Below are 27,365 nucleotides of genomic sequence, written 5' to 3' on the forward strand. Positions count from 1 at the left end.
GAAAAGGCCACAGCTGGAAATAGTAATCTTTATTGTCTTCTTCCTTCAGTTAGCTTTGGTTTTGGTTTCCTTAAAGTGTGCACCTAGATTATTGATTTGAGATCTTTTTTTGCCTTTTTTTTTTTTTCCTTTTTACAGTGGTTACAGCTATAACTGTAATTGTAACTTTCCCTATTAGGACTAGCTTTGAACAAATATCATTAGCTTTTTATTCTGTGTTGTTTTCATTTGCTTTTTCTTTTAAATTCTTTTATGATTGCTTCTTTTACTACTCATTGTCAAAGTGTGTTGTTTAATTTTTACATATTGAGAATTTTCCAGTGTTTCTTCTGTTGCTGATAAATGATTCCATTCGACTGTGATTAGAAAAGTTGTTTTGTACATTTTCCGTCTTTTTAAATTCATTAAGACTTGTTTTACTCCTAACATTATGTCATGAACATGTTCTTCAAGCACTTGAGAAAAATGTGAATCTGAGTCAAGTGTTACATCAGATTGGTTTCTAGTGTTGTAAAATCCTCTCTTATTGATCTAGTTGTTTTTCATAGTTGAAAGTGGAGTGTTGAAGCCTTCAACTTTTATTGTTCTACTGTCTATTTTTTCTTTTAATGTTGTCTGTTTTTGCTTCATATATTTCAGTGTTCTGTTGTTAGGTGTGTATGTTTGCAGTTTTTATATCCTCTTGATGTATGGAACCTTTTATCAGTATATGATGTTCTTTGCTAATGACCAGTGCATTCTCTTGGCAAAACTCTATTAGCTTTTGCCCTGCTTCTTTCCGTACTCCAAGGCCAAATTTGCCTGTTACTCCAGGTGTTTCTTGACTTTCTACTTTTGCATTCTAGTCTCCTATATGAAAAGGGCATCTTTTTTGGGTGTTAGTTCTAAAAGGTCTTGTAGGTCTTCATAAAACCATTCAATTTCAGCTTCTTCAGTGTTACTGGTTGGGACATAGGCTTGGATTACCATGATATTGAATGGTTTGCCTTGGAAACGAACAGAGATCATTCTGTCATTTTTGAGGTTGCATCCAAGTACTGCATTTCAGACTCTTTTGTTGACCATGTTGACCATGATGGCTACTCCATTTCTAAGGGATTCCTGCCAATAGTAGTAGATATAATGGTCATCTGAGTTAAATTCACCCATTCCAGTCCATTTTAGTTTGCTGATTCCTAGAATGTCGACATTCACTCTTGTCATCTGCTGTTTGACCACTTCCAATTTGCCTTGATTCATGGACCTGACATTCTAGGTTCCTATGCAGTATTGCTCTTTACAGCATCAGATCTTGCTTCTATCACCAGTCCCATTCACAACTGGGTATTGTTTTTGCTTTGGCTCCATCCCTTCATTCTTTCTGGAGTTATTTCTCCACTGCTGTCCAGTAGCATATTGGGCACCTACTGACCTGGGGAGTTCATCTTTCAGTGTCCCATCATTTTGCCTTTTCATACTGCATGAACAGTTCTCAAGGCAAGAATGCTGAAGTGGTTTGCCTTTCCCTTCTCCAGTGGACCACGTTCTATCAGACCTCTCCACCATAACCTGACCGTCTTGGGTGGCCCCACATGGCATGGCTTAGTTTCACTGAGTTAGAAAAGACTGTGGTCCTGTGATCAGATTGGCTAGTTTTCTCTGATTATGGTTTCAGTGTGTCTGCCCTCTGATGCACTCTCACAACACCTACCGTCTTACTTGGATTTCTCTTACCTTGGATGTGGGGTATCTCTTCATGGCTGCTCCAGCAAAGCACAGCCGCTGCTCCTTACCTTGGACGAGGGGTATTTCCTCCCAGCCGCCCCTCCTGACCTTGAACGTGGAGTGGCTCCTCTTGGCCCTCCTGCGCCTGCACAGCCACCGTTCCTTGGACATGGGGTTGCTCCTCTCGGCTGCCACCCCTGACCTCGGATGTGGGGTGGCTCATCTCAGCCGCAGCCCCTGACCAGTGGTCATGTATGGGTGTGAGAGATGGACTGTGAAGAAAGCTGAGCGCCAAAGAATTGATGCTTTTGAACTGTGTTGTTGGAGAAGACTCTTCAGAGTCCCTTGGACTGCAAGGAAATCCAACCAGTCCATCCTAAAGGAGATCAGTTCTGGGTGTTCATTGGAAGGACTGATGCTGAAGCTGAAACTCCAATACTTTGGCCACCTCATGCAAAGAGTTGACTCATTGGAAAAGACCCTGATGCTGGGAGGGGTTGGGGGCAGGAGGAGAAGGGGACGACAGAGGATGAGATGGCTGGATGGCATCACCAACTCGATGGACCTGAGTTTGGGTAAACTCTGGGAGGTGGTAATGGACTGGGAGGCCTGGTGTGCTACGATTCAGGGGGTTGCAAAGAGTTGGACACAACTGAGCGACTGAACTGAACTGAACTGAATGTTCTTTGCCTTTCATAAGCTTTTTTGAACTAAAGTCTACTTTATCTGACATTGACATAGCCATCTCAACTTTGTTTTGATTACTGTTTGCATGGAATTTCTTTTATTGTGTGTTCTTTACATTGGCAGATTCTCTCATAGATGGCATGAAGATGGACCCTTTTATATTACCCAGTCTACTATTTTCTTCATTTTATTAGGAGAATTTAATACAAAGGTTTTATTAGGAAGCACTTTGAAATACATAGGTGTTTGAAGTTTTCCTTAGAGTAGCTTCTTTCCAAATTCATAAAGTTACCAAGAATATTTTTAGCCATTTCATTTAAGAGTATGGAAATATATTAGCATATCATATGTTGTTTGATGAACTGTTATACTCATTTGTCTAAGGTTTGTCTGGAAACATATCCAGAGTTAGATTAACATAATCATGGAGACTTTTCCCTCTTACTTTTTAGCTTCTATTGAATCACAGTTGGTACTTGCAATATTAACAGTACCTGACTTGAAATCTGAACTCAATGCATTTAGAATGAAATGACCAAACTATAGATATGGAGAACAAATATTATCATTGGAAATTCACTTCTTTTATGAGTAGCTCAATTTCTCAAGTCAATCTGTGGTTCAGTGTTATTTCAAAATTGTACGCTAAAAGAAACAGTTTTCAAGAAGTATTTTGAATAGGACCCCTGGAATTTTCTCATTTCTTCCCAGTCTCACTAATACAAAGAGAAGGAGAGGAAGAGAAGTTGAGAAAGTTTTGGAAGAGGGGGAACTGTGGGAGGAAGAACTAAATAAATAAATTCTGTTAGAATCTTGGAAGGGCTTGGGAATGTGACGTACCTTGTATCTTAGTAGGCAGGGCGGACCGAAAACAAGGAAATTAGTTGAAAGTTCATATAAAAAACTATCAGGTCTCATTGCCCAAACTCCCATTCTCACAGATGAGAGGTTTATTATCAGAAGATACTAAATCAGAGAGACTCCAAACATGTGACCATCAGGCTTATTCAAGGGTAGGGTAAAGTGCTATGCTTAACCAAGGAAATAACATAGACACTCTTCACACAGAATGGTGATTCTTCCCAATCATTTGTCTTGACTTGACTTCCACAACATCATCAGTGTGTTTTTGCCCACTATGAGAGGAGATTGGATGATTCTCCTGTGGGTAAACTGAATTGTCCCAGATGATGGAAAAGTAAACTGTAGATGTTGACCCTTTCCACCCGAAAAAGTGAGCTTACATCTTCTATTTGTGGATTCTCTCATTTTAGTGTTTTTTGTTAATATAAGCTCCCTTTACCTACAGTTTGTAGTTCTGTAATACATCACAGCCTTAGGTTTAATTATACAAATAAATGTTACCATTCTGAGATGAAGAAACTGGGGCAAAGGGAACAATTTCAACAAAAATTTCATTTGTATATTTTTAGAAATAAGTGTATTGAATTGTCATTCTACTGTTGAAAGACCTTCTATTTCAGTAAATTGTACTCATCTTTTGTGCATTATAATCAATCTGCAAATCTCTCAATGATTCAAAACAACAGTAATTTTATTATTGTTATATATCTGTTGTTAGTAGTTGAATGACGTTCTTGAGGGCATGCTTGAAGTTCTGTGTTAGATCTGTATCTGTTCTACCAGTGGGCTAGCCAGGGCATGTTCTTTTTATGGTGAAGGCAGAGGTACAAGAGATCAAACCCAGTTGCCCAAGCATTTAGTCTCCATTTGCATCACAGCTATTAACATCACCCCATTGGCCAAAACAAGTCATGAAGCATAGCCCAGAGTTATATAGGGGAAAATTATACCCCCACTGAAGCAGTGCACCTCAGACTGGGACTTGAACCTGCATTCTGGGACTCAAATTCTGGGGCAAAACCCTAATAAAAACTTGAACCCATGGTCATTCAATCAGAATCAGTCACCTTGCATCTGAACTTACTGAGGCTCAGGTTCATTGTGTCTCAGCACACAAGTGATAGGCAAGAAGTAGTTTTATTAACATAAAGCACTCATGAGAGATACAAGTGGGCAGGTGAGGAAGCTCTGCCCCGAGGATCAAGAAGACTATAATTTTATAATCAAAGGAACGTTAAAGAGAGGGAAAAGATTACCTTCTTCAAGAAGATACCAGGTTTACATCACCAGCACCTCCTTCATCTTGGGCAGGAGAGTTTCTGACCCTGTGAGGTCAACTAGGATTATCATAGCATTTATTCAAATCGGTAGAAGGGTGGTGACATTTTTCTTTCACCTGATGGCCTGGGACATACCTAGTGCTTTTATTTATGGCTATATAGTTAAGTAAGGCTGCTTCCTCCTATGATGTTCCAGTAGCTTTCTTGAGCGATCATTAACTTAAAGTGGTCTCCTAGAGTTTCCTAGGTTTCCCTCTCTGTCTATCCTCCTTTTCTAGGACTTCTATAAGTACCTGTGTGTCTATCTTATTCTGTCCTTATCACCACCTTTAATCGGAGGAATTGCAAAGTCATAGAGCAAAGGTTATAGTTTATGGTTGTACTTGAGTATTTAAGGTCTGAGTAATCTTTGTGAAAGTCAGTGGTCCTCCATACTATTGAGTCTTTAGATTTCCAGTATGACTTAAAGACTGTGCTTTGAGAAAGAGTTTCAGGAAGTTTAATCAGTGATCAATTACATGAACTCTTCAGAATTGAAATACGTATGAATTAAAGGTTGTGGTATTTTTCATTTTATGAATAAGTTACAAGGCATTTTATATTGCCATAATTTTTCCCTAAAATGTTTAAGTGAGTAATTTTAGAGCATTGATATAAAAGATGTGCAATGTATGATTATTGTTTAGTTGATGTATTTTGTTAATGGGTGGGGCTGATGATGGGTCTGGCCGATACCAGACCACCATACCTGCCTCCTGAGAAATATGTATGTAGGTCAAGCATCAACAGTTAAAATCAGACATGGAACAATGGACTAGTTCAAAATTGGTAAAGGAGTATATCAAGGCTTATTGTCACTCTGCTTATTTAACTTACATGCAGAGTATATCATGAGAAATGCCAGACTGTATGAGAGGCACAAGATGGAATCAAGATAGCTGGGAGAAATATCAGTAACCTCAGATGTGCAGATGACACCACCCTTATGGTAGAAAGTGAAGAGGAACTAAAAAGCCTCTTGATGAAAGTGAAAGAGGAGAGTGACAAAGCTGGCTTAAAACTCAACATTCAAAAAAATTGAAGATCATGGCACCTGGTCCCATCACTTCATGGCAAATAGATGGAAAAACAATGGAAACAGGAGAGACTTTATTTTACTGGGCTCCAAAATCACTGCAGATGGTGACTGCAACTATGAAATGAAAAGATGCTTGCTCCTTGAAAGAAAAACTATGATCAACGTAAACAGCATATTAAAAAGCAGAGACATTACTTTGCCAACAAAGGTCTGTCTAGTCAAAGCTATGGTTTTTCCAGTAGTCATGTATGAATGATAGAGTTGGATCATAAAGAAAGTGCGCACTGAAGAATTGATGCTTTTGAACTGTGGTCTCGGAGAAGACTCTTGAGAGTCCCTTGGATTGCAAGGAGATCAAACCAGTCCATCCTAATGGAAATCAGTCCTGAATATTCATTGAAAGGACTGATGCTGAAACTGAAACTCCATACTTTGGCCACCTGATGTGAAGAACTGACTCGTTGGAAAAGACCCTGCTGCTCGGAAGGATGAAGGATTGAAGGATGGATGAAGGAGAAGGGGATGACAGAAGATGAGATGGTTTATGGCATCACTGACTTGATGGACATGAGTTTGAGTAAGCTCCGGGAGTTAGTGATGGACAGGAAAGCCTGGCATGCTGCAGTCCATGGGGTCACAAAGAGTCAGACACGACTGAGCAACTGAACTGAACTGAACTGATCACATCCGTACACGACTCCTGGAAAAACCATAGATTTGATTATACGGACTTTTGTCAGCAAAGTAATGTCTCTGCTTTTTAATACACTATCTAGGTTTGTCATAGCTTTTCTTCCAAGGAGTAAGCATCTTTTAATTTCATGGCTGCAGTCACTGTGCGCAGTGATTTTGGAGCCCAAGAAAGAAGTCTATCACTGTTTCCATTGGTTCGCCACCTGTTTGCCATGAATTGATGGAACCAGATGCCATGATCTTTTTTTTTGAACCTTGAGTTTTAAGCCAGCTTTTTCACTCTTTCCTTTCACCTTTACCAAGAGGCTCTTTAGTTCCTTTTTGCTTTCTGCCATAAGGGTGGTGTCATCTGCATATCTGACATTATTGATATTTCTCCTGGCAGTCTTATTTCCAGCTTGTGCTCTATTCAGCCTGGCATTATGCATGATGTACTCTGCATATAAGTTAAATAAGCAAGTTAACAATATACACCCTGCTTGAAGTACTCGTTCCCAATTTTGAAGCAGCCCATTGATCCATGTCCAGTTCTAACTATTGGTTCTTGACCTGCATACTTATTTCTCAGGAGGCAGTTTAGATGGCCTGGTATTCCCCTCTCTATGAATTTTCCATAGTTTGTTGTGATCCACACAGCCAAAGTCTTTCGCATAGTCAATGAAGCAGAAGTAGATGTTTTTTTGGAATTCCCTTGCTTTTTCTATGACCCAGTGGATGCTGGCAATTTGATCTCTAGTTCCTCTGCCTTTTCTAAATCCAGCTTGTACATCTGGAAGTTCTTTTTCACATTCTATTGAAGCCTGGCTTGAAGGGTTTTGAGTGTTACCTTGCTAGCATGTGAAATGAGCATGCTTGTGCGGTATTTGGACATTCTTTGGCATTACCCTTCTTTGGGATTGAAATGAAAACTGACCTTTTCCAGTCCTGTGGCCACTGCTGAGTTTTTCAAGATTTATATAAAATTTTATTTTATATAGTTATGTACTGACTTGGGCTTCCCTGGTGGCTCAGGCAGTAGAGAATCCACCTGCAATTCAGGAGACCCAGGTTTGATCCCTGGGTTGGGAACATACCCTGGAGAAGGGAATGGCAACCCACTCCAGTATTCTTGCCCTGGAAATCCCATGGACCGAGGAGCCTGGTGGGCTACAGTCTATGGGGTCGCAAGAGTTGGACACGACTTAGCGACTAACACGTGACATATGAAATGCTAAAAACCATTTTGACAGAAAGTAGACAGATGAATGCTTCCTTTGCTGGCTCAGTGGTAAGGAACCTGCCTGCCAGTGCAGGAGATGCAGGTGTGATCCCTGGATCAGCAAGATCCCCGGAGAAGGAAATGACAACCCTCTCTGGTATTCTTCCCTGGGAAATCCCGTGGACAGAGGGTCCTGAGGGCTACAGTTCATGGAGTCACATAGAGTTGGACAAAACTTGACAACTGAGCTTGCACACATGCAGACAGATGAGTAGAAGACTAACAGCAACATCTGCATCAAGAAGTTAGGTGAATGGAAGATTTAAGAATCCACATAAATTGACCATATTAATTTAATAAACTCAAAAGAGAATGGACTTAATTGTTTTCACTTTACAGAAAATTATTTGCTTATTTTGACGAAATGCATTGTTTCATGTATGTGTAGACAACATACACATACACATACATGTATTTGTAGACAACGTGTAGGTAACATACAGGGTTTTTACTTTAACATAAAAGTCCACATTTTAAAGGGTTTTCTTTTAATATATAGATGTATTTCTTATTGCAGAATGTTTCATTTCACTGTTTTGTGGTATAAAGTGAAAGTGAAAGTCACTTAGTTGTGTCCAACTCTGCGACCCCATGGACTGCATAGTCCGTGAATTCTCCAGGTCAGAACACTGGAGTGGGTAGCCTTTCCCTTCTCCAGGGGATCTTCCCAACCCAGGGATCCAACCCAGGTCTTCCCGCATTGTAGGGGGATTCTTTACCAGCTGAGCCACAAGGTTTGCTGCTAATTAAATCGTAAGAAGTATCATTTCACGGGAAAAATATTTGTAAGTAATAGTCTTTGATGCATAAGAAAGAAGCTGTCGTGTAGACACTATCCTTGTTTCCATTGTACACAAGAGGAAACTAAGGGACCCGGGGTAAGTAACTTGCCCAGGGTCATGCAGAAATAACTGTAGAACCAGGAGTGTCTGACTCTTAAGTTTATGCTCTTAATGACATAGTCACATCCTCTAAGACAGTAGTTCTTGAAGCTCAGTCAACAGGCCTCTGGGAGTCCATGAAACCATTGCAAGGGTCGTGAAGTCAAAACTTTTAATGTTATCCAAACATCATTTGCCTTTTTTATTGTATAGATCTTTGAACTGATATGAAAAGCAGTGCTGGCTAAGGCTGCTGCTTCCTTAGTGAAGGCATTGGCATCCTACTATGCTAATAGCAGTCATATTCTTCAAGGCCATGCACTTGAAAGTAAGGGAAAAAAGCTGCTTTCATTAAAGAATGTCCTTGATAAGGTGTTAAAAAATATTAAGTCTAATAAATCTTGACCTTTGAATCACCATCTTTTTAATGTTCTATATGACTAAATGGAACTGCACATAAAGCACTTTTTTCTGTATACCAACGTACCATGGTTGTCTCAAGAAAAGCTTTCGTGTTATTGTTTAAGTTGTGAGCTGAACTAGCCAGTTGTTTCATAGAACACTATTTTTACTTGAAATAATGACTGGCAGACAAATATGGCTTTGCAGACTTGAGTATTTGGTAGACAGTATAAACCTGTCACTTCAAAGAAAAGAATTGACAGTGTTTTTTGACAGTAAAATTAGGCTTTCAAGAGAAAATTAGAATTTTAGGAACTTGATTCTGCTGCTTCACAACTGCCCAGAACTTAAAAGACTTTTCTGATGAGATGAATGATAATATTAAATGAATGTGATATTTTTAAATAGTACAGTAGAATGTATCATCACTTGGACGATCTGTGTAACTTTGGGAACCAGTGTTTTTCAAGTGATCAATGCATGAGGTTACAAAATCCCTTCAAAGCAGAAAACGGATTCTCATGTTAAAATGTATGGAAAGTTTCAGATTCCGTATTGTAAATAACATTCAAGAAATTACTACCTGGGAAGTTTTGGTGTAGTATCAAAGAAAACTGTCTTCAGTTATTTGGAAAGACTATTAAAATAAATTTACCATTTCCCACTAGTTATCTGGGAATAAGTATGAAGCTAGGTTTTTAAATATTTTAAGTTAAACAGATTGAATTCAGAGCAGATATGAAAATCTTCTGTTAAATCAGACCTTAAAGATATGATTTTAAAAAATGTATAATGGTATTATTCTCACTTATTTTGGGGGAAGTATAATTAGTCTTCATTAAAATGTTAGCTATTGTTCTGTAAAGTTGATTTATCAATAATTTTAAAATGAATTCATACTAGTTTCTCAGTTTTTATTTCTAATATCGTAAATATTAATAAATCTAATCCATGTAAACAAACTGTTCTTTAGGGTCTTTTTTTTTTTTTTCCCCTGGGTATAGAAGAATCTCAAGGACAAAAAGTTTAGGAACTGCTGCTCTAGAAAAAATGAATTCAGAAAGTTGTTTTTCAGTCACCATGCACTGCAGCACACCAGGCTCCTCTGTCCTCCACTGTCTCTTAGAGTTTGCTCAAACTCATGTCCATTGAGTCAGTGATGCTGTCTAATCATCTCATCCTCTGCCACCCCCTTCTCCTGTTGCCTTTAGTCTTTCCCAGCATCAGAGTCTTTTCCAAAGAGTCAGCCCTTTGCGTCAGGTGGCCAAAGTATTGGAGTTTCAGCCTCAGCATCAGTCCTTCCAATGAATATTCAGAGTTGATTTCCTTTAGGATTGACTGGTTTGATCTCCTTGCAGTCCAAGGGACTGTAAAGAGTCTTCTCCAGCACCACAATTCAAAACCATCAATTCTTTCTTGCTCAACCTTCTCTTTATGGTCCAGGTCTCACATCTGTACTTGACTACTGGAATAAACCATAGTTTTGACTATATGGACCTTTGTTGGCAAAGTGATGTCTCTGCTTTTTAATATGCTATCTAGGGCTTCCCTGGTGGCTCAGATGGTAAAAAATCTGCCTGAAGTACAGGAGACCTGGGTTTAATCCCTTCTCTGGAGGAGGGCAACCCACTCCAGTATTCTTGCCTGGAGAATCCCATGGACAGAGGAGCCTGGTGGCCTGCAGTCCACGGGGTTGCAAAGAGTTGGACATGACTGATCGACTAAGCACAGCACAGGTTTGTCATAGCTTTCCTTTCAAGGAGCAAGCGTCTTTGAATTTCATTGCCATAGTCACTGTCCACAGTGATTTTGGAGCCCAAGAAAATAAAAGCTGTCACTGTTTCTACTTTTTCCTCTTCTGTTTGCCATGAAATGATTGGACCAGATGCCATCATCTTTGTTTTTTAATGTTAAGCTTCAAGCCAGCTTTTTCACTCTCCTCTTTCACCCTCATCAAGAGGCTTTTTGGTTCCTCTTCACTTTTTGCCATTAGAGTGGTAAAAGTACAGTACATAAATTGCATACTTTTGAAAGAGCATTGAAGGGTCTGCACTGATAGTGAAGCAGTTTCTTTGTTGTCCCTTGTTAGCTCTTAATCAGTTATCAAATATATTCATTTGAATTGAGTCTGTCTTTCTCAAATCACTTGTAATTTAGACACTTATTTGTATAATATTGTAATATTGCTAGCATTTACTGAGGTTAACATGATACAAATGTGATCATTTACAGAACTGTAGACCTTTATAAGCTATGCTCAAAACCTTTCAGATGTATGATAAATATTAGTTGACTGCCTAATTGACTAATGCCTTTTTTTTTTTAATTGACCTTTTATTGGAGTTTGTGGACTTACTTCTGATAATATGTTAGATATATTTTTTCCTGGGAACTGTGGACTGTCTGTTTATTTAGTCAGGTGTAAATGTTGAGTGCAGTTCTATTCCAAGGCGTACTTATAGGGTTTGGTGAATAGATACCGAAATTGAAAATATCTCAATGTATGCTTTTCTAAATCTCTCTTCAGGATGACGTAGCTTTCCCAAGGACTTAGAAGCTAAACAGAAAATGAGCGTAACATCCTGGTTTTTGGTGAGCAGTGGAGGCACTCGCCACAGGCTGCCACGAGAAATGATTTTTGTTGGAAGAGATGACTGTGAGCTCATGTTGCAGGTAATTGTGTCCACCTTCTATGTCTACTCAAAACCTGAAATTGTTATGAAGTATTTTTCTACTCCTTTGAACAGCAACACTACTTTACTTTGAACTTTGAACTTTCCAACTCTCCCTCTTTAAAGTCTAGCTACTAGTTTAATTTTCTCCCTCTTGTACCATTTAAAAATAAGTTCTAAGTCTTGGATATTTATATATTAAAAAATGAGAAGTTTATTTTTAAGAAGTTTCACATTATGCACTTTTAAGACACAAGTAATTTTATCTCCATGGAAGTGTACTAATTCATAAAATTAGTGTAGCATGAAGTAAAACTGAATTTTATTCATGGGTACTTGGTTGATACTGGAATTAATCTGTTTATTTTAGAGATATTCATATTTTTTCATTATATCTTTTAGTAGTTTGAGCATGCAGATTGTTTGTATTTAAAACTGAGTTATTTTTAAAGGTGAGTGCATGCTCAGTCGTGTCCCAACTCTTTGCAACCCCATAGACTGTAGCCCACCAGACTCCTCTGTCCATGGAAATTTTCCAGGCAAGAATACTGGAGTGGGTTGTCATTTCCTTTTCCAATGGATCTTCCCAACACAGGAATCAAACCCATGTCTCTTAGGTCTCCTGCCTTGGCAGGCAGATTCTTTACCACTGTGCCACCTGGGAAGCCCCATTTTAAAGCAATTAATTTCAAAACACACCTTTAAGATATTTTTGAGCAAAGTAATTAGCAAAAATGATCCCCAAGTTTTTGAGAACTTTGTTAATTTAATAGGTCCTTACAGTCTAGAATAAAGTCTTATCCAATTGCTCTCCCCGCTTTTATTGATTAAAAACTGTAAACAAGTGCTTAGAATAGAGATGTTTTTTGTGTTAGCCCAGTGGTTCTCAGTTGGGATGATCCTGCCTCCCCTAACTCTTCCAAAAGATATTTGCAATATTTGGAGACATTTTGATTGTCATGCATGGTGGAGGGTTGGAGGTGATTGCTACTGACATTCAGTAGGCAAAGGTCAAGGGGCGTTGCTAAACATCCTACAGTACATAAAATACTTCTTCATACCTTCTATGTTACCACTGAACACACAAAACAAAAAATTATTTGCTCAAAAATACCAGTAGTGCTGAGACTGAAAAACCCTTCATTGTCCCCAGAAAAGTCAGATTTGCATGTATTTATGTACATTTTTACTGTAAGAACTTATTTTATAGTTTTGAGACAGTAAAAGTAAAGCCACTATAGAGCTATATGAGTTACATGTTTAATGATGCTTTAATTAAATTCAGTGAGAGAAATAGATTTTCTGGGCTCCTTAGTGAGATGGAGTGGTGAGAATAGCAACTAAGAAGAAGGCAGTAATGATTCTGTTTGGATTTAGGCCACTTGTAACTGAAACATATCTTAGGTTCAAACTGGGTAGAATTCATTCTTTAGAGAGTGGAAGAGGTAGTTTCTATGTGGCATTTGTCTTGAACCAGCATGGCATTATCTTAAGAAATATGGGAATGGCTGTTTAGGAACTTACAGGATAAATCTCTTCTTACATTTACGTGGAGATAAGATTAAAAGACATGACTGGTGAGATGTCTGTGTCTTGGTTTATATGTAACAAATGTAGGTTGTCTGACAATTAGTCAGGCAGAGGGAGGAAACGGAGAGTCCAAGGAGACCAAGACGTGATCCAGTATCGCAGAGGAGAGAGCTACACAGAGAAGAGCTCTGCAGAGAATTACCCTCGAGTGTGTGACTGAGTGGGACTTCCCTGATGGCTCAGTGGGTAAAGAATCCGCCTGCAGTGCAGGAGACACAGGAGACCTGGGCTCAATCCCTGGGTCAGGAAGATCCCCTGGAGGAAGAAATGGCAACCCACTCCAGTATTCTTGCCTGAGACATTCCATGGACAGAGGAGCCTGGTAGACTGCAGTCCAAAGGGTCACAAAGAATCAGATAGGACTGAGCGACTAAACGCACACACATATGTGATTGAGTACTGATCAGCACACATGTGTGAAGAAACTCCCCAAGGGCAGGGGGAAAAAAACTCAAAAAGATTACAGTTAACAGTAATTGGCACTAACAGGGTTAGAAATGATTCCCATTTCTGACAGCCAGATTGGAGATCCTCATAATTCACAGGGCATTAATCTCTACCTCTCTGTATTGGGGAAATAATTAATGCTAGTCTGAGTTCTACTCTTATCTAAAAATATTAAAAACAAAAGGGTCACATTTTTTTTAAAGTAATTTAGCTGTGTCCCAAAGCAAAGTTCAAGAATATTTATAGGAATATAGAAATATCCATCATCCAAAAAGGTAAAATTCCCAGTGTCTGGTAACCAATAGAAAATTATCAGGCCTGAACCCACTCCAGTATTCTTGCCTGGAAAATCCCATAGACAGAGGAGCCTGGTAGGCTACAATCCATGGGATCGCAAAGAGTCGGACATGACTGAGTGACTTAACTCACTCACTCAAAGAATCAAGAAAATGGAACCCATAATAAAGATTGATTAAAGATTGTTTGTTTCTGAATAATTTGGCAAAGTTGGCAAAATTTAAAAATGGCAAAGCAACCTTCAAAAGAAGAATAAAGTTGAGTGACTCACAAATTTATTATAAATTTATTATAAAGTTATAAAGTTAGCAATACTGGAATAAGGGTAGACATATAGACAAATGAAACAGAATGGAGACTTCAGAAATAAGCCCGTATACTTATGGCTGTTATGTTTTGAATTGTGTTCCCCCAGAAGATGTATGAAAGTCTTAATACCCCATACTTATGAATGTGACCTTATTTGGAAATAGGGCCTTTGAGGATATAGTCAAGTTAAGATGGAATTATTAGGGTGGATTCTAAGCCAGTATAACTGGTGTCATCAGATGAGGAAAAGACAGACACAGAGAGAAGACAGTCATGTAAAAATAGAAGCAGAGATTGGAGTTATGCTACCAGAAGCTCAGGAAACATGGGCTATGAGAAACTGGAAGAGACAAGGGAAGATTCTTCCCTAAAAGTTTTAGAGGAAACATAGTCCTACCAACTGCTTGAATTTGGACTTCCAGAGTCCAGAACTTTGAGAGAAGAAACTTGTATTGTTTTTAACTGATTTTACCACCCAATTTATGGTACTTTGTTGTGGCAGCCTCAGGACACTGCTGCATTGGGTTTTTGAGAAGGGAGCCACATCTATTCAGTAAAGAATGGTCTTTCCAACAGATAAAACTGGGACAACTGTACTTACACATAAAAAAAAAAAGTGAATTTTGTCCCCTACTTCACAACATATATAAAAATTAACTCAAAATGGATCAATGACCTGAATATAAAAGCTAAAGCCATAAAACCCTTAGAATAAATCATAGGGATAAATCTTTATGACCTTGGATTTGGCAGTAGATTTGTGATACCAGTAGCACAAACAGAGAAGCAGAAAGTAGATAAATTGGACTTCATCAAAATGAAAACCTTGTGCATCTAAGGATACTATCAAGAGAGTAAGAGGACAACTCATAGAATGGGAGAAAATATTTATAAAACCTTACATATCTTATAAGAGTTTAGTATCCAAAGTATGTAAAGAACTCCTACAACTCAACAACAGATTGACAAATAACTCCCTTTAAAAAAATGGACAAAAGATTTGACACATTTCTCCAAAAAAGATATAAATATGGCTGATAAGCACGTGAAAGATGCTCAACATCATTTGTCATTAAAAAAAGCAAATCAGGGGGCTTCTCTGGTGGTCAGTGGTGAAGAGCCCACTTTGTGATGCATGGGACAGGAGTTTGATCCCTAATCCAGGATGATTCCACATGCCACGGGGCAGCTAAGCCCATGTGCTACAGTGACTGAGCCTGTGCCCTGGAGCCCCCACCCACAACTGTTGAGCACATGCACCAGAACTGAAGCCCATGTTCCCTAGAACCCGTGTTCCACACGAGGAGCCACTGCAAAGAGAGCCCCACGCACCAGAACTAGAGAGTAGCCCCCGCTTTCCGCAACTAGAGAAGGCCCGAGTACAGCAACAAAGACCCAGTGTAGCCAAAAAAAAAAAGAAAAAGTATATCTATATGTATGTATTCTAGACATGAACTATCTAGAACAAGCAAATTCATAGAGGTGCAGAGTGGATTAGTGATTACCAGTGGCTGGGGGAAGGAGACTTGGGAGTTACTGCTTTACAGTAACAGAGTTCTGTTGGGGGTGGTGAAAAGGTTTTAGAATCCAGTGTCGTACAACAGTGATGTTTGCACACCATTGTAAATTTAATTAATGCCATTGAATCATACTCTTACAAAGTTTAAAATGATAAATGTTATGTTATATATATTTTACCACAGTAAATAAAAGGAAATCAGTGGCAACAAAATTTTAAAATCTCTTTGATTTGATTCAGGTATTATAATTGAAACAATGCCTGTATAACAAATTTAAAACAAAATAAATATTTTTTAAAGAGCTGAAAGCAATTTTACCAGTGTAAAAAGTCAAAAATCAACATTTTTATTTAAAGTTCATCAACGTGTCTAATGTGGACACCTCTTCTACTCAAGGCTACTTTTTAAATTTATGCTTTATTTTAAAACTGAAATACAAAGTTGATGAGGAAGCTCAGGGATCAAGTGAGAAAAAAACGCAGTTTTTACCTATTCCTCAGACTCCACCTCTAAAGATACTTATGCCCTTTATCTGATGGGAGCATACTCCTTTTAGCACTGTGCTAGACACTGTATATTCTCTGAAAAAAGTCCATGATTTGATAAACATAATGGTTATCTGGTAATCAGAATCAGTGCTACAAATTAATGGAACTTCTTAGTACAGAGAGACATATCTTGTGTATGAAAGTAAGAACAAGTACTTTTACAAATTGTGTTTAGTTTTTAACTGGTTTAATCTTTCATAGTATATTAGTAAAATAAATGGATTATTTAAAACTTATTCTTTCTATATTATTTCTGAAAAGTGAACTAAGCTCATGTATGGCTTATACTTTTGAAAAGTGAATATTTGCAAGTATATAAATGTGAACTATATTTGTTTTGGAAAATGAGAGCTCTTGAGTTGATGAAGTTATGTTTTCATCTTAAGATGTTACATAGATTAAATGGTTCTGCATTGGTTAGACCAGTTGGTTTGATAATTGAAATTGTTAGAAATAAAAGTAGTACTATTTGATTGCTTTTTAATGAGTAAATAAAAGCTCTTTTAAGATTTTGTTATCCTAATTAGCATTTATGGTTTAAAAACCCTTTTTTAACCTACAGGAAATAACTGGTTAGTTGCTAGGTTTTAGAATCTCTGCTAGATTATTTTCAGCAGTTTCTTACCTATAAAGATTTCAACTACAGTTAGATTTACTGGCAACAATACTTTGATGACAATGTAGCTTAAAACCTACTGCAAAAAGGGAACAAATGATCCCGTGAGGTCATATGATCTGTTTGGTTACAGCTAATTTTTTTTTTTTGGTTAATTATGACCAAAAAAAACTGAAATTTTTTTTTTTTTTTTGGTTTTTTCATCTCACTCCAAAAAAGGTAGTGTAAAGAATGTGGTCCTTGAGAAGAAAATGTGCTTGGATATTAATGAGTAGGTAATTCTGAAATTAAGAATTCTGTTTCTACCACTTAATCTTGGAAGCCTTTAACAAATTAATTTGCTGTGCTTGTTTGTCTTGAAGGATGATTATACTATATTCCCTAAGACATGTTATATAAAACAAATCTTAAAGAGCCATGAATGCAAGGTATAAAGTATAATTAAGGATAAAGATTATATTTGCTTTGCTTTGAGTGACAGACAGTATTACTATTAAAAACACCATGCAGTTGAATAACACTTTCTCTTGTTCTCATTATTCATTTATGTTATTTCAATTGTTCCTCAACAATTTTTGAAAGATACAATTACCTCCACTTTGCAAATGATAAAATTAAAATTTAGAAAGATTTAGTGACTGGGTTTTATTATAATATATTGGATTTCTCTGTATGCAAATGAGTTGCCTTTTGAAAAGAGTTTTCAAAATTCTGATTTTTATCTTCATAAAATTTTATAATTGCCCCAAATGCATGAATTTTGCTCTATTTGGAGAATCATCATTGTATTAATTAAACATTTTTTCTAATGCATAATAGTAAATAAAATTATATTTGATTCACTATTTAATAATTTTGTGTGATATATTAATGATGGAATATATTTTGAAGCTCATAGGTTACTAATTTTCATCTATTCTTTGGAGCAAAGGATAGCAAAGGATAAATCACTATTACTGTGATTGTAAAAATTCACTGGATGTTTAAACAATCTTTCAAGTACAATATCTTTAAAATTTTTTAAGTGATGGTGACATACAGTAGCAGTCCTCTCTTTTTAGTTTTTTCTTAGCATGTTTTCCATGTATTTCTCTTTTTTGCTGTCTTAGATTTTAGTGAGAAAAAATAATAATGTTGATCAATAGCTGTTTCATACTCAAAGCATGTATGACACATATCAAGTAGTCATTTGTACCATTTCATATGTTAGTTTTTAGTTACAGATTGGTCAATGTGAGTTTTTGATGCTTTTTTGCTGTGCCTGGCCTGAAATTGTTTTTTATGTTTTGACTTGTTCAATGGCAGGCTTTTTCTTGTTTGTTTATTGCAGGAAAGGAAGTATTTCTTCTTAAGAAAAGTATTATTGCTTCATTTTGATACCCTTATTTTCCAAAATGTTCTAGTTTTATAATTACCTGAGAGCCAGTATTGTTTTGTTTTGGTTTGGTTGTGTTGTTTCAAGCCATCTTGTTTGTCGGCTTCTTAAAATTTGGCCTGAACTTTGTAACTTCTATACTTTTAAAATTTTATATATGAGAGAACTTTTCTACCTCCATCATTTATGAAATGAGATTGGCCAAATAGCATGGATTTTCTTTCCAGGGATCAGGATGGGGAATACTTGTAAATCCATGGCTGATTCATGTCAATGTATGACAAAAACCACTACAATATTGTAAAGTAACTAGCCTCCAACTAATAAAAATAAATGAAAAAAGATAAAAAAAAAAAAAAAAAGAAACCAAAGCTACAAAAAAAAAAAAAAACCAAAACATATGCTAGGTAGGCCCTATGCTGCCTATGCTGCATGCTGGTGCTTCCCTGGTGGTTCAGATGGTTAAAGAATCAGGCAACCTGGGTTCAATCTCTGAGTTGGAAAGATCCCTTGGAGAAGAGAATGGCAACCCACTCTAGTATTCTTGCCTGAAGAATACCATAGACAGAGGAGCCTGGAGGGCTCCAATCCTTGGAGTTGCACATAGTTGGACATGACTGAAGCTGACGTAGCACACATGCTGAGTACTGAGGTATCATCGTGTATACAGATAGGGTCTCTCTGTCCTTAGGGTGTAGTTCTAATAGAAGGAGGTATGTATGTAAATAAGTAAGTTTAACACAGGACAGTGATGGGAGTTGGTGTGGGGTACACAAAAAAGAGATGGATCACTTCTGCCAGTGAGAAAATGTGGGAATGAGGAATCTGGAAAGACTTCTAGAGGAGATGGCTTGAGCTGAATTATCTTAAAAGATGAATAAGTGGTTTCGGGAACATTAGAATGTGGTTGAGTGTGTGGTATTGAAGATAGAATGGCATTCAGTATCTGTTTAGGTAATTTAAATAGTTCCTTGTTTGTATACAGGATGTGAACACAAGCATTTAGAGAGAGTAAGACTTAGGCATTTGAAGACACCAGATCTTGGCAGGCTCTGTGTACTGTATTAAAGACTTGGTGTATTTTAACTTAGCCAGTAAGAGGATTGAGGAGCTTTCAAGCAGGGCAGTATTGCCTTTACAGATGTCTGCCATGTGTTTAGTCATCACACACAAAAAAACTATGAGCTAGATGAACCTTTTTATAGAATGCTTGATATGAAGATGAGTCATTTTACCATGGTTCCACAATTGGCAACTGGCTGGACCAGTTCTTTTTGACTCCAGAATCTGTACTTTAAACCAGGGGTCCTCAACTCCCAGACCACAGACCGCTACCAGTCCATGGCCTTCTAGGAACCTGGCCACACAGCAGGAGGTGAGTGGCAGGCCAGGGAACCTCTATCTGTATTTACAGATGCTTCCTATCACTTGTGTTACCACCTGAGCTCCACCTCCTCTCAGATCAGTGGCAGCATTAGATTCTTATAGGAGCTGGAACCCTACTGTGAACTGTGCCTGTGAGGGATCTAGAATACATTGTGTTCTCCTTTTGAGAATCTAATGCCTGATGATCTGAGGTGGAACCCAGGCAGTGATGCTAGCTCTAGCTCCAGTGGGGAGTGGCTGCAAATACAGATTAACATTAACACAAGAAATGAGTGTCCTTGAATCGTCCTGAAACCACACTCTCCCTCCAGTCATGGAAAAACTATCTTTCACAAAACCAGTTCCTGGTGCCAGAAAAGTTGGGGTCTGCTGCTTTAAACCACTAGGATTAGAGATCAGAATTGATGTAAGCAGTTAGACTTAATGACTTCCAAACTCTGTACATCAGTTCAGTTCAGTTGCTTAGTTGTGTCTGACTTTGCAACCCCATGGACTGTAGCATGCCAGGCTTCCCTGTCCATCACCAACTTCCGGAGCCCACTCAAACTTATGTCCATTGTGTCGGTGACATGTATGTGCTGGACTGAAAACTGAAAATGATACCTCCTCCCCATTTTGGATGGTTCCTTTGCTTTTAGTATACCAAGGATAACATAATAACCCAGTAGTAAATAAATGGTTGTTGAGTTCATATTCAGAGGTTCTCAGATTATTTCTTCCTGTGGCTATACTGTATTTCCTTTGGGTGCAAATTTCCAAAGGCTTATAGTTCATCTCTGAGCTACTTTCGTCTATAGATAACTCACTAAGCTCTAGGAGAAAGTGTGTGTGTATACTTTAAAAGAGACTCAAGAGCAATTTTCAGAAATCCGTTTGCCATTCTAATTCCTTTTTTTTTTTTTTTGACTTTCTCTTTCTCTCTTAGAGCTCTCCCATGAGTTTTAGAACCCATATTCTAAGCGAGGATAATTTTATATTCAGGAACATATCACATGAAAGATGAAAAGCCTGTATGGTAATTTTTCTTGCAATGAGGTACATAACACATGAAGTTATAATTCACATGATTTCCATATAAGAGTTTCATATTATTTTTAAAAAAATATTCTGATTTGATACATTCAACAAAGTCAGCTGATTTAAATTCTCAAAAGTAGAATGTGTGACTTTGGTAGAAAAGAATGTCTTAAAATTGTGGCAGCTTTCCTCTTTGAAAAATGATGCCAAATTTCTGTTGGATAGTAACAGTTTAAATCTTCATTTAATCTAGTCTTACTTTGGTGTTTTCCTATATTTACAATCTTATTAAAGTAAAGTATTTAGCCAAAAATCATTGTTTTGGTTATTTATTCTGGCATTTTCTTGCATTTTTTTTTTTTAACTTAAAATTTTTTCTTTCAGTCTCGTAGTGTGGATAAGCAACATGCTGTAATCAATTATGATGCCTCTACTGATGAACATTTGGTGAAAGATTTAGGCAGTCTAAATGGGGTAAGTTAAGAGTTTGCTTTTTGTCTTATTTGAATTTTTGTTTAACAGATAAAAACACAAACTCCTGTTTGTGTTTTATTTCCTTTTCTTCAGTGTGCACCTACTTTTAAGTGCTTACTAGGTACATAGCACTTTGAGGACCTTATGCTAGAATATGAATGTGGCATATATTCCCAAGAAACCCTCTTGGTGGTAAATACTTAAAGGAATTCAGATGGTTGTTGGTTGTTATTGTCTAATGGTTAAGAAAAAAGGCTTCTTTAAGGAAGTAAGAGGAGGGCTTGTCCTTACTGAATGACTTGAATTTATATGTGAGAAAAGAGTGGTAAGTCATGACAGTAAGAATTCAGAAAAGCAGTCTTTGAGAGACATAATTGTCATGCATGTGGGTTAACTTTGGGCAAAAAAAAAAGATGCAAATATGGTTTGGTGTTAGATCGTTGAAGAATCTTCTATATTAGAGTAAAAAGGAGTGAAACACATTCATTTACCTTAACAAATGTGGTGTGTTGTCTAAACTCTAGTGTCTGTTATTGCTTCTTTGGATTCCTATGCTGAAAATTTTTGTGTTATTAATTTTTTATTAATTTTGTGTTAGTGAAATTTTTTTCCCTAATTCTTCAATTGATCTTTCTACATTGACAGAATGTAAGTAGCTGCAGAGTAACAGAATGCTGAGGTGTTGAATAATGTATCTTATTTCTTCTCAGTTTTCTCATGTCTTTGCTAACAAAAACAAATATAATTTTGTTGAGATCTGTGCTGTTGAAATTCTTTAAAAGAATTTCACAGAATTAAATGCGCCCATACTTCTAACTGGTACTGCTTTTCAAAATATACCATTAAACATTATGTGGAAAAACATGTAGAAATTTGGCAAATATGGTAATTTTTTCTTCTTTTCTGAACTGGCCTTCTCCTGAAGGACTTTTATGTTTATTCATTGAGATACAGTTTTGGAAGCATGTTTTTCTCTTAGTTTTATTCACACCTTTATTTGTTTCCTATGACACATAAATAATTAAGTCTTAATTTCTCGTATTTGAACTGAAACACCTCATATTCGGCATCACCCACTTTTCCAGATTTATGCTCCATCACATTTTCCTTACCATGCCTCCAAAATAGTAGTTTTCCTACGATGCTGTCTCCCTCTGCAAATAATTTGTTAGATTTTCTGCAGCCCAGTCGTCCTTGCATGTGCCTTGTCGTATAAGTCATACTTTCTTTTTTTTTTTTTAATTGGAGGCTAATTACTTTACAATATTGTGGTGGTTTTTGCCATACAATTCACATCTTCCTGAAGGCAGCAAAAAAAAGCTATTGAAGAATATTACCTTGTTGATGTAATTAACATGTTGAATGATTAAGATAGAAGAAATAGGCAGATGAGGTAGAAATTGTTCTAACATGGGGCATGTAAGAACGTAATTTGGATTCTGAGGGGTATTTACAGAGTTACTCTATTCCTTGTCCACACCTACAGACTTCTGTTTTAATCTCTGTCTTAGGTGCTTTATCAGCCTTGCTAGTGCAAGGTTTAATAATCTACTTGTGAATCTGCTTGTGAATATCTGCCACTGTGCTAGACTTTGTGTTCTTCTGAACAGTTCATGGGCCTTTTGTTTTGGTAAACACACCACAGTGTCTCACACGAGGCTCTGTACAAGTGCCTGAATCCAGTAAATCTTTTTGAATGGAATTGAATGAATTTTCTATATGAAAGACTTTATAGAGAATTTTTAATCCACTTCTATATGTGGAATGTTTTAAAAATGGTATATTCTGCTTTTAAAACTGGAAAATTTCGTCTTGACCACAGCACTCCTCTTAGGTGTCTTTACATTATATCTTGGAAAATAATAAGTGAGAATTACATTCATGTTTTAATCTTTTAAAACATTGTGACCAAATATAAAAATTATTGATGTAGGTTATAAAAATCAGGTGAAATATTAACTTCTAAGTTTATCAAGGCTGATCTTTCTTGTAATTTGATTGTACTTAGTAATTTTCTGAAATACGGTAACTCATAGAGAGTAAGACCTTCATTTTGAACTTGAAATCAGGACCTAGATTTGAATCTCAGTCTGTAACTTACGAGCATTATAATGTTGAACAAATTACTTAAACCCTCTGAAATTCCATTTCCTCATATATATTCATAGTTGTGCAAATGCAATGAGTTGTGGTTCATGGGGTCACAAAGAGTCACACGACTGAGCAACTGAATTGAACTGAATGAATTGAAGTTTATGAATGTGAAGACTCAACACAAAATTTAGTTACCTGACTTCACTTTTAGAATACTGAAACCATTCAGTTTCAGTTCAGTTCAGTCGCTCAGTCGTGTCTGACTCTTTGCGACCCCATGAACCACAGCACGCCAGGCCTTCCTGTCCATCACCAACTCCCGGAGTCCACCCAAACCCATGTCTGTTGAGTCAGTGATGACATCTAACCATCTCATCCTCTGTCGTCCCCTTCTCCTCCTGCCCTCAATCTTTCCCAGCATCAGGGTCTTTTCAAATGAGTCAGCTCTTTGCATCAGGTGGCCAAAGTATTGGAGTTTCAGCTTCCACATCAGTCCTACCAATGAACACCCAGGACTGGTCTCCTTTAGGATGGACTGGTTGGATCTCCTTGCAGTCCAAGGGACTCTTTCAGGAGTCTTCTCCAACACCACAGTTCAAAAGCATCAATTCTTTGGCGCTCAGCTTTCTTTATAGTCCATCTCTCACATCCATACATGACTACTGGAAAAACCATAGCCTTGACTAGACGAGCCTTTGTTGGCACAGTAACGTCTCTGCTTTTTAATATGCTGTCTAGGTTGGTCATAACTTTCCTTCCAAGGAGTAAGCGTCTTTTAATGTCATGGCTGCAATCACCGTCCGCAGTGATTTTGGAGCCCGCCAAAGTCAGCCACTGTTTCCACTGTTTCCCCATCTGTTTGCCATGAAGCAATGGGACCAGATGCCATGATCTTAGTTTTCTGAATGTTGAGCTTTAAGCCAACTTTTTCACTCTCCTCTTTCACTTTCATCAAGAGGCTCTTTAGTTCTTCTTCACTTTCTGCCATAAGGGTGGTGTCATCTCTATATCTGAGGTTATTGATATTTCTCCCGGCAATCTTGATTCCAGCTTGTGCTTCTTCCAGCCCAGGGTTTCTCATGATGTACTCTGCATATAAGTTAAATAAGCAGGGTGACAATATACAGCCTTGATGTACTCCTTTCCCTATTTGGAACCAGTCTGTTGTTCCATGTCCAGTTCTAACTGTTGCTTCCTGACCTGCATATAGGTTTCTCAAGAGGCAGGTCAGGTTGTCTTGTATTCCCACCTCTTTCAGAATTTTCCACAGTTTATTGTGATCCAAACAGTCAAAGGCTTTGGCATAGTCAATAAAGTGAAACCATAATTCTTGCTTTATAGTCGTGTTGTGAGGATTAAATGTGACAATATATGTGTGTCTGTTACAGAACTTTAAAACATTACACAAATAATAAATGCCCTGTTACCCAAATGAATAGCCTAGGACATATGCCAGAATGGACTCTGGTAGCCAAAGTGTGTGAACTACCAGTTGTCATGCATTTTATTCATAGAAAATTTGGCTATCAGAGGTTCAGGTGCTCCAGAGCACGGAGGAAGCAGAAGAACTGGAGGCAAACAAGGGCTGTCATAGAAAAGAGAAGCCTCAAGGAGCTTGCAGGGAAACAGCCCACTCACATAAGCTACAGAAGCAGTTCCAGCTTCCTCAAGCAGAGCAGCCTCATTTTTGGTAATAATAACATTAAGTATGGACCTAGGTAACTTAATATTCATAAAATTCTAGAAATTTGAGCATCAGGTTAAAAGCAATAATTTCAGAGAGGGCACAGCGTAGTGGTATGAGCCCAGCTTGAATTCTCACTAGTGGTATGATGCTGGGCAAGTTACTTAATTTTTCTGATCCTCAATTTTTTAAAAATAGAAGTAGTAAAGTGGTACTTCTCAGGTTGTTGTGAATAAATTAAGAGTTTTAAATACCTAGAACAGTATGTAAGAAGCATTCAGTAAGTGTTAGTTACTGGAATTCCCAGGTGGTTCAGTGGTAAAGAATCTGCCTGCCAATGCAGGAGATGATGGATTCTGTCCCTGAGTTAGCGGGAGAAGATAGCAACCCACTCCAGTATTCTTGCCTGGAGAATCCCATGGATAGAGGAGCCTGGTAGGCCCAGGTCCATGGGGTCACAAAGAGTTGGACACGACTGAGCGCGCGCACACACACACACACACACACACACACACACACACACACACACAAGTGTTAGTTACTGCTGCTGTTATGATAAGAAAAATAGTTAAAACAAGTTTAGCATCCTGTAGGCTACCTACTTTTTAGTGAATACATATGCAGTTAAATTTTTTTAAAAAGCACTATCAACTTAATTTATAAATAGCTACCTGTGACTACTTTCACTCCTACTTCCTTTCACCCTACCCTAAAATACACTTCCAAGTTACCTAGGTCCACACTTAATGTTATTACTACCAGAAATGAGGCTATTCTGCTTGAGGAAGCTGGAACTGCTTCTGTAGCTTATGTGAGTGGACTGTTTCCCTGGAAGCTCCTTGAGGCTTCTCTTTTCTGAGAGCCCTTATTTGCCTCCAGTTCTGCTTCCTCCATGCTCTGGAGCACCTGCACCTCTGATAGTCACCATTGGCTTTTGCCATACCACTCCCATCCCATTCTACCTCAGCTCCCTGTGTTCCAGCCCCTGCTGTGTCCTCTTTTACACTGTATATCCTGCAGCATCAGACCAGTATAGCATAGAATGAGGAAGTAGGAAAATAGTTAGGGGAGGAAGAGGAGACCTTACTCACTGGCAACATGATTGAGATATTGTGCTGCTGGCCACGTCCTTCAGATTTCCCAGAGCAGTGCTGCAGTACCTGGTCGTTAAATGATTTTATACTGTCTATTATGTAATACATTCGTATTTAAATTAAACAGATGTTTATCTGGTTCAGTTGGCTTCTCTAAGGGTAGTGGTTTGGAAGGGGAAGTTTGGGGAGCTGACTTGGCTTGGTCACCCAAGCTTTCTCGATGTGCAGATTTGTAGTTCAGAGACCTGATTTTGAATCTCAGTAATTCTACTTCTGAACTCAAACCTTGATTGTTACTTCATGCTGTGTGCCTCATTGTCCTCACCTGTCCTACCTACCAGGTAGAGGTATGATCAAATGATGCTGGCATAAGAAATAAAACCTATTTTTCTTTCCATATCTAATCTATTAAAATGCTTCATAGTTGATTTATATAAATGTTTTTTTCTCCTTTTGCTCTTTGAAATTTTCTCCCCTTTTATAATTTTAAACTATCAGAAGACTTTTTGCTCCCAGGTGCTCTCAGTTACATTTTGTGAGATGAAACTTTGTGTCTGGCTCATATTTCCTCAGCCTTTTTTAGACCTTAGGAAATATTTTTGTCATAAATGCTAGCATGTTAAAATTATGTGTTTTAATCTCTGAAAGCTCCTAGTACATTTGTTAAAAACAGTAAGTGTTTAATATTTAAGAGAGTTAAGCGGTGAGCTTTGAGCAGATCTTATAGGTCATCTTAGGTCTTTTAAGTAAATATGGTATTTTAGCATGAGATGGTTTTAAATAAAATTGGTTTAGAACTGTGGCATTTCTCTTATACTGTGTATCTATCTTCTGCATACCAGACATCAGTTAGTTAATATGTTCTTTATTCTTTTCTCTTTCATCATGCTCCTCAACTTTTCTCTTCTGTAATTAATACAGAATATGTTGGTAAACTCAAAATATAATTCTTAAAACACTCTAAAATGTGCATTTTGGAAATGAGCCTGAAATTAGTGTTTATAACTGCCTGAGCCTTTGAATTTTCTTTGAATTAACTTTTCCTCCTTTCTGTGAAGCATGTTAGAAGCTTGTTATTTAGGATTATTCATAAATCATACTAATATGTGATCTTGAGTTTAGCAGTATTCTGCTGTCTCCTTATATCAGGAATAAGATTGCAGCTTCTATTTTTGTTTGTTTGTTTTTGGTAGACTTAGAAACTGGTATTCTGTGACATATTACAAAGTGCCAGCCATGCAAAGGAATTTGAGAATATGAACATAATAACACAACCCCGATATGTATTTTACTTTATAACATTCTAAACTTATTTATTGTGGAGGGAACCTTCTCAAGCAAGGTATGATGGCCATCTCAAATCCAGTAAAATAAAGAACAGAAAAAACAAGATTC

General features: G+C 37.5%; 1 protein-coding gene across 10 annotated transcripts in view; it reads left to right on the forward strand.

The window, feature by feature from the left end:
* Positions 1 to 27,365, forward strand: part of CEP170 (centrosomal protein 170) — a 132,752-nt gene that overhangs the window by 21,867 nt on the left and 83,520 nt on the right. For all 10 annotated transcript variants that reach the window (XM_061160232.1, XM_061160240.1, XM_061160237.1 and 7 more), the window contains exons 2-3: positions 11,375 to 11,520; positions 21,009 to 21,098. In XM_061160232.1, the coding sequence (XP_061016215.1) occupies positions 11,416 to 11,520; positions 21,009 to 21,098 (195 nt within the window). In that variant the 5' untranslated portion in view covers positions 11,375 to 11,415. The remainder of the gene's footprint in view (positions 1 to 11,374; positions 11,521 to 21,008; positions 21,099 to 27,365) is intronic.

This window comes from Dama dama, chromosome 14 (genome assembly GCF_033118175.1).
Source record: "Dama dama isolate Ldn47 chromosome 14, ASM3311817v1, whole genome shotgun sequence".
Lineage (NCBI taxonomy): Eukaryota > Metazoa > Chordata > Mammalia > Artiodactyla > Cervidae > Dama > Dama dama.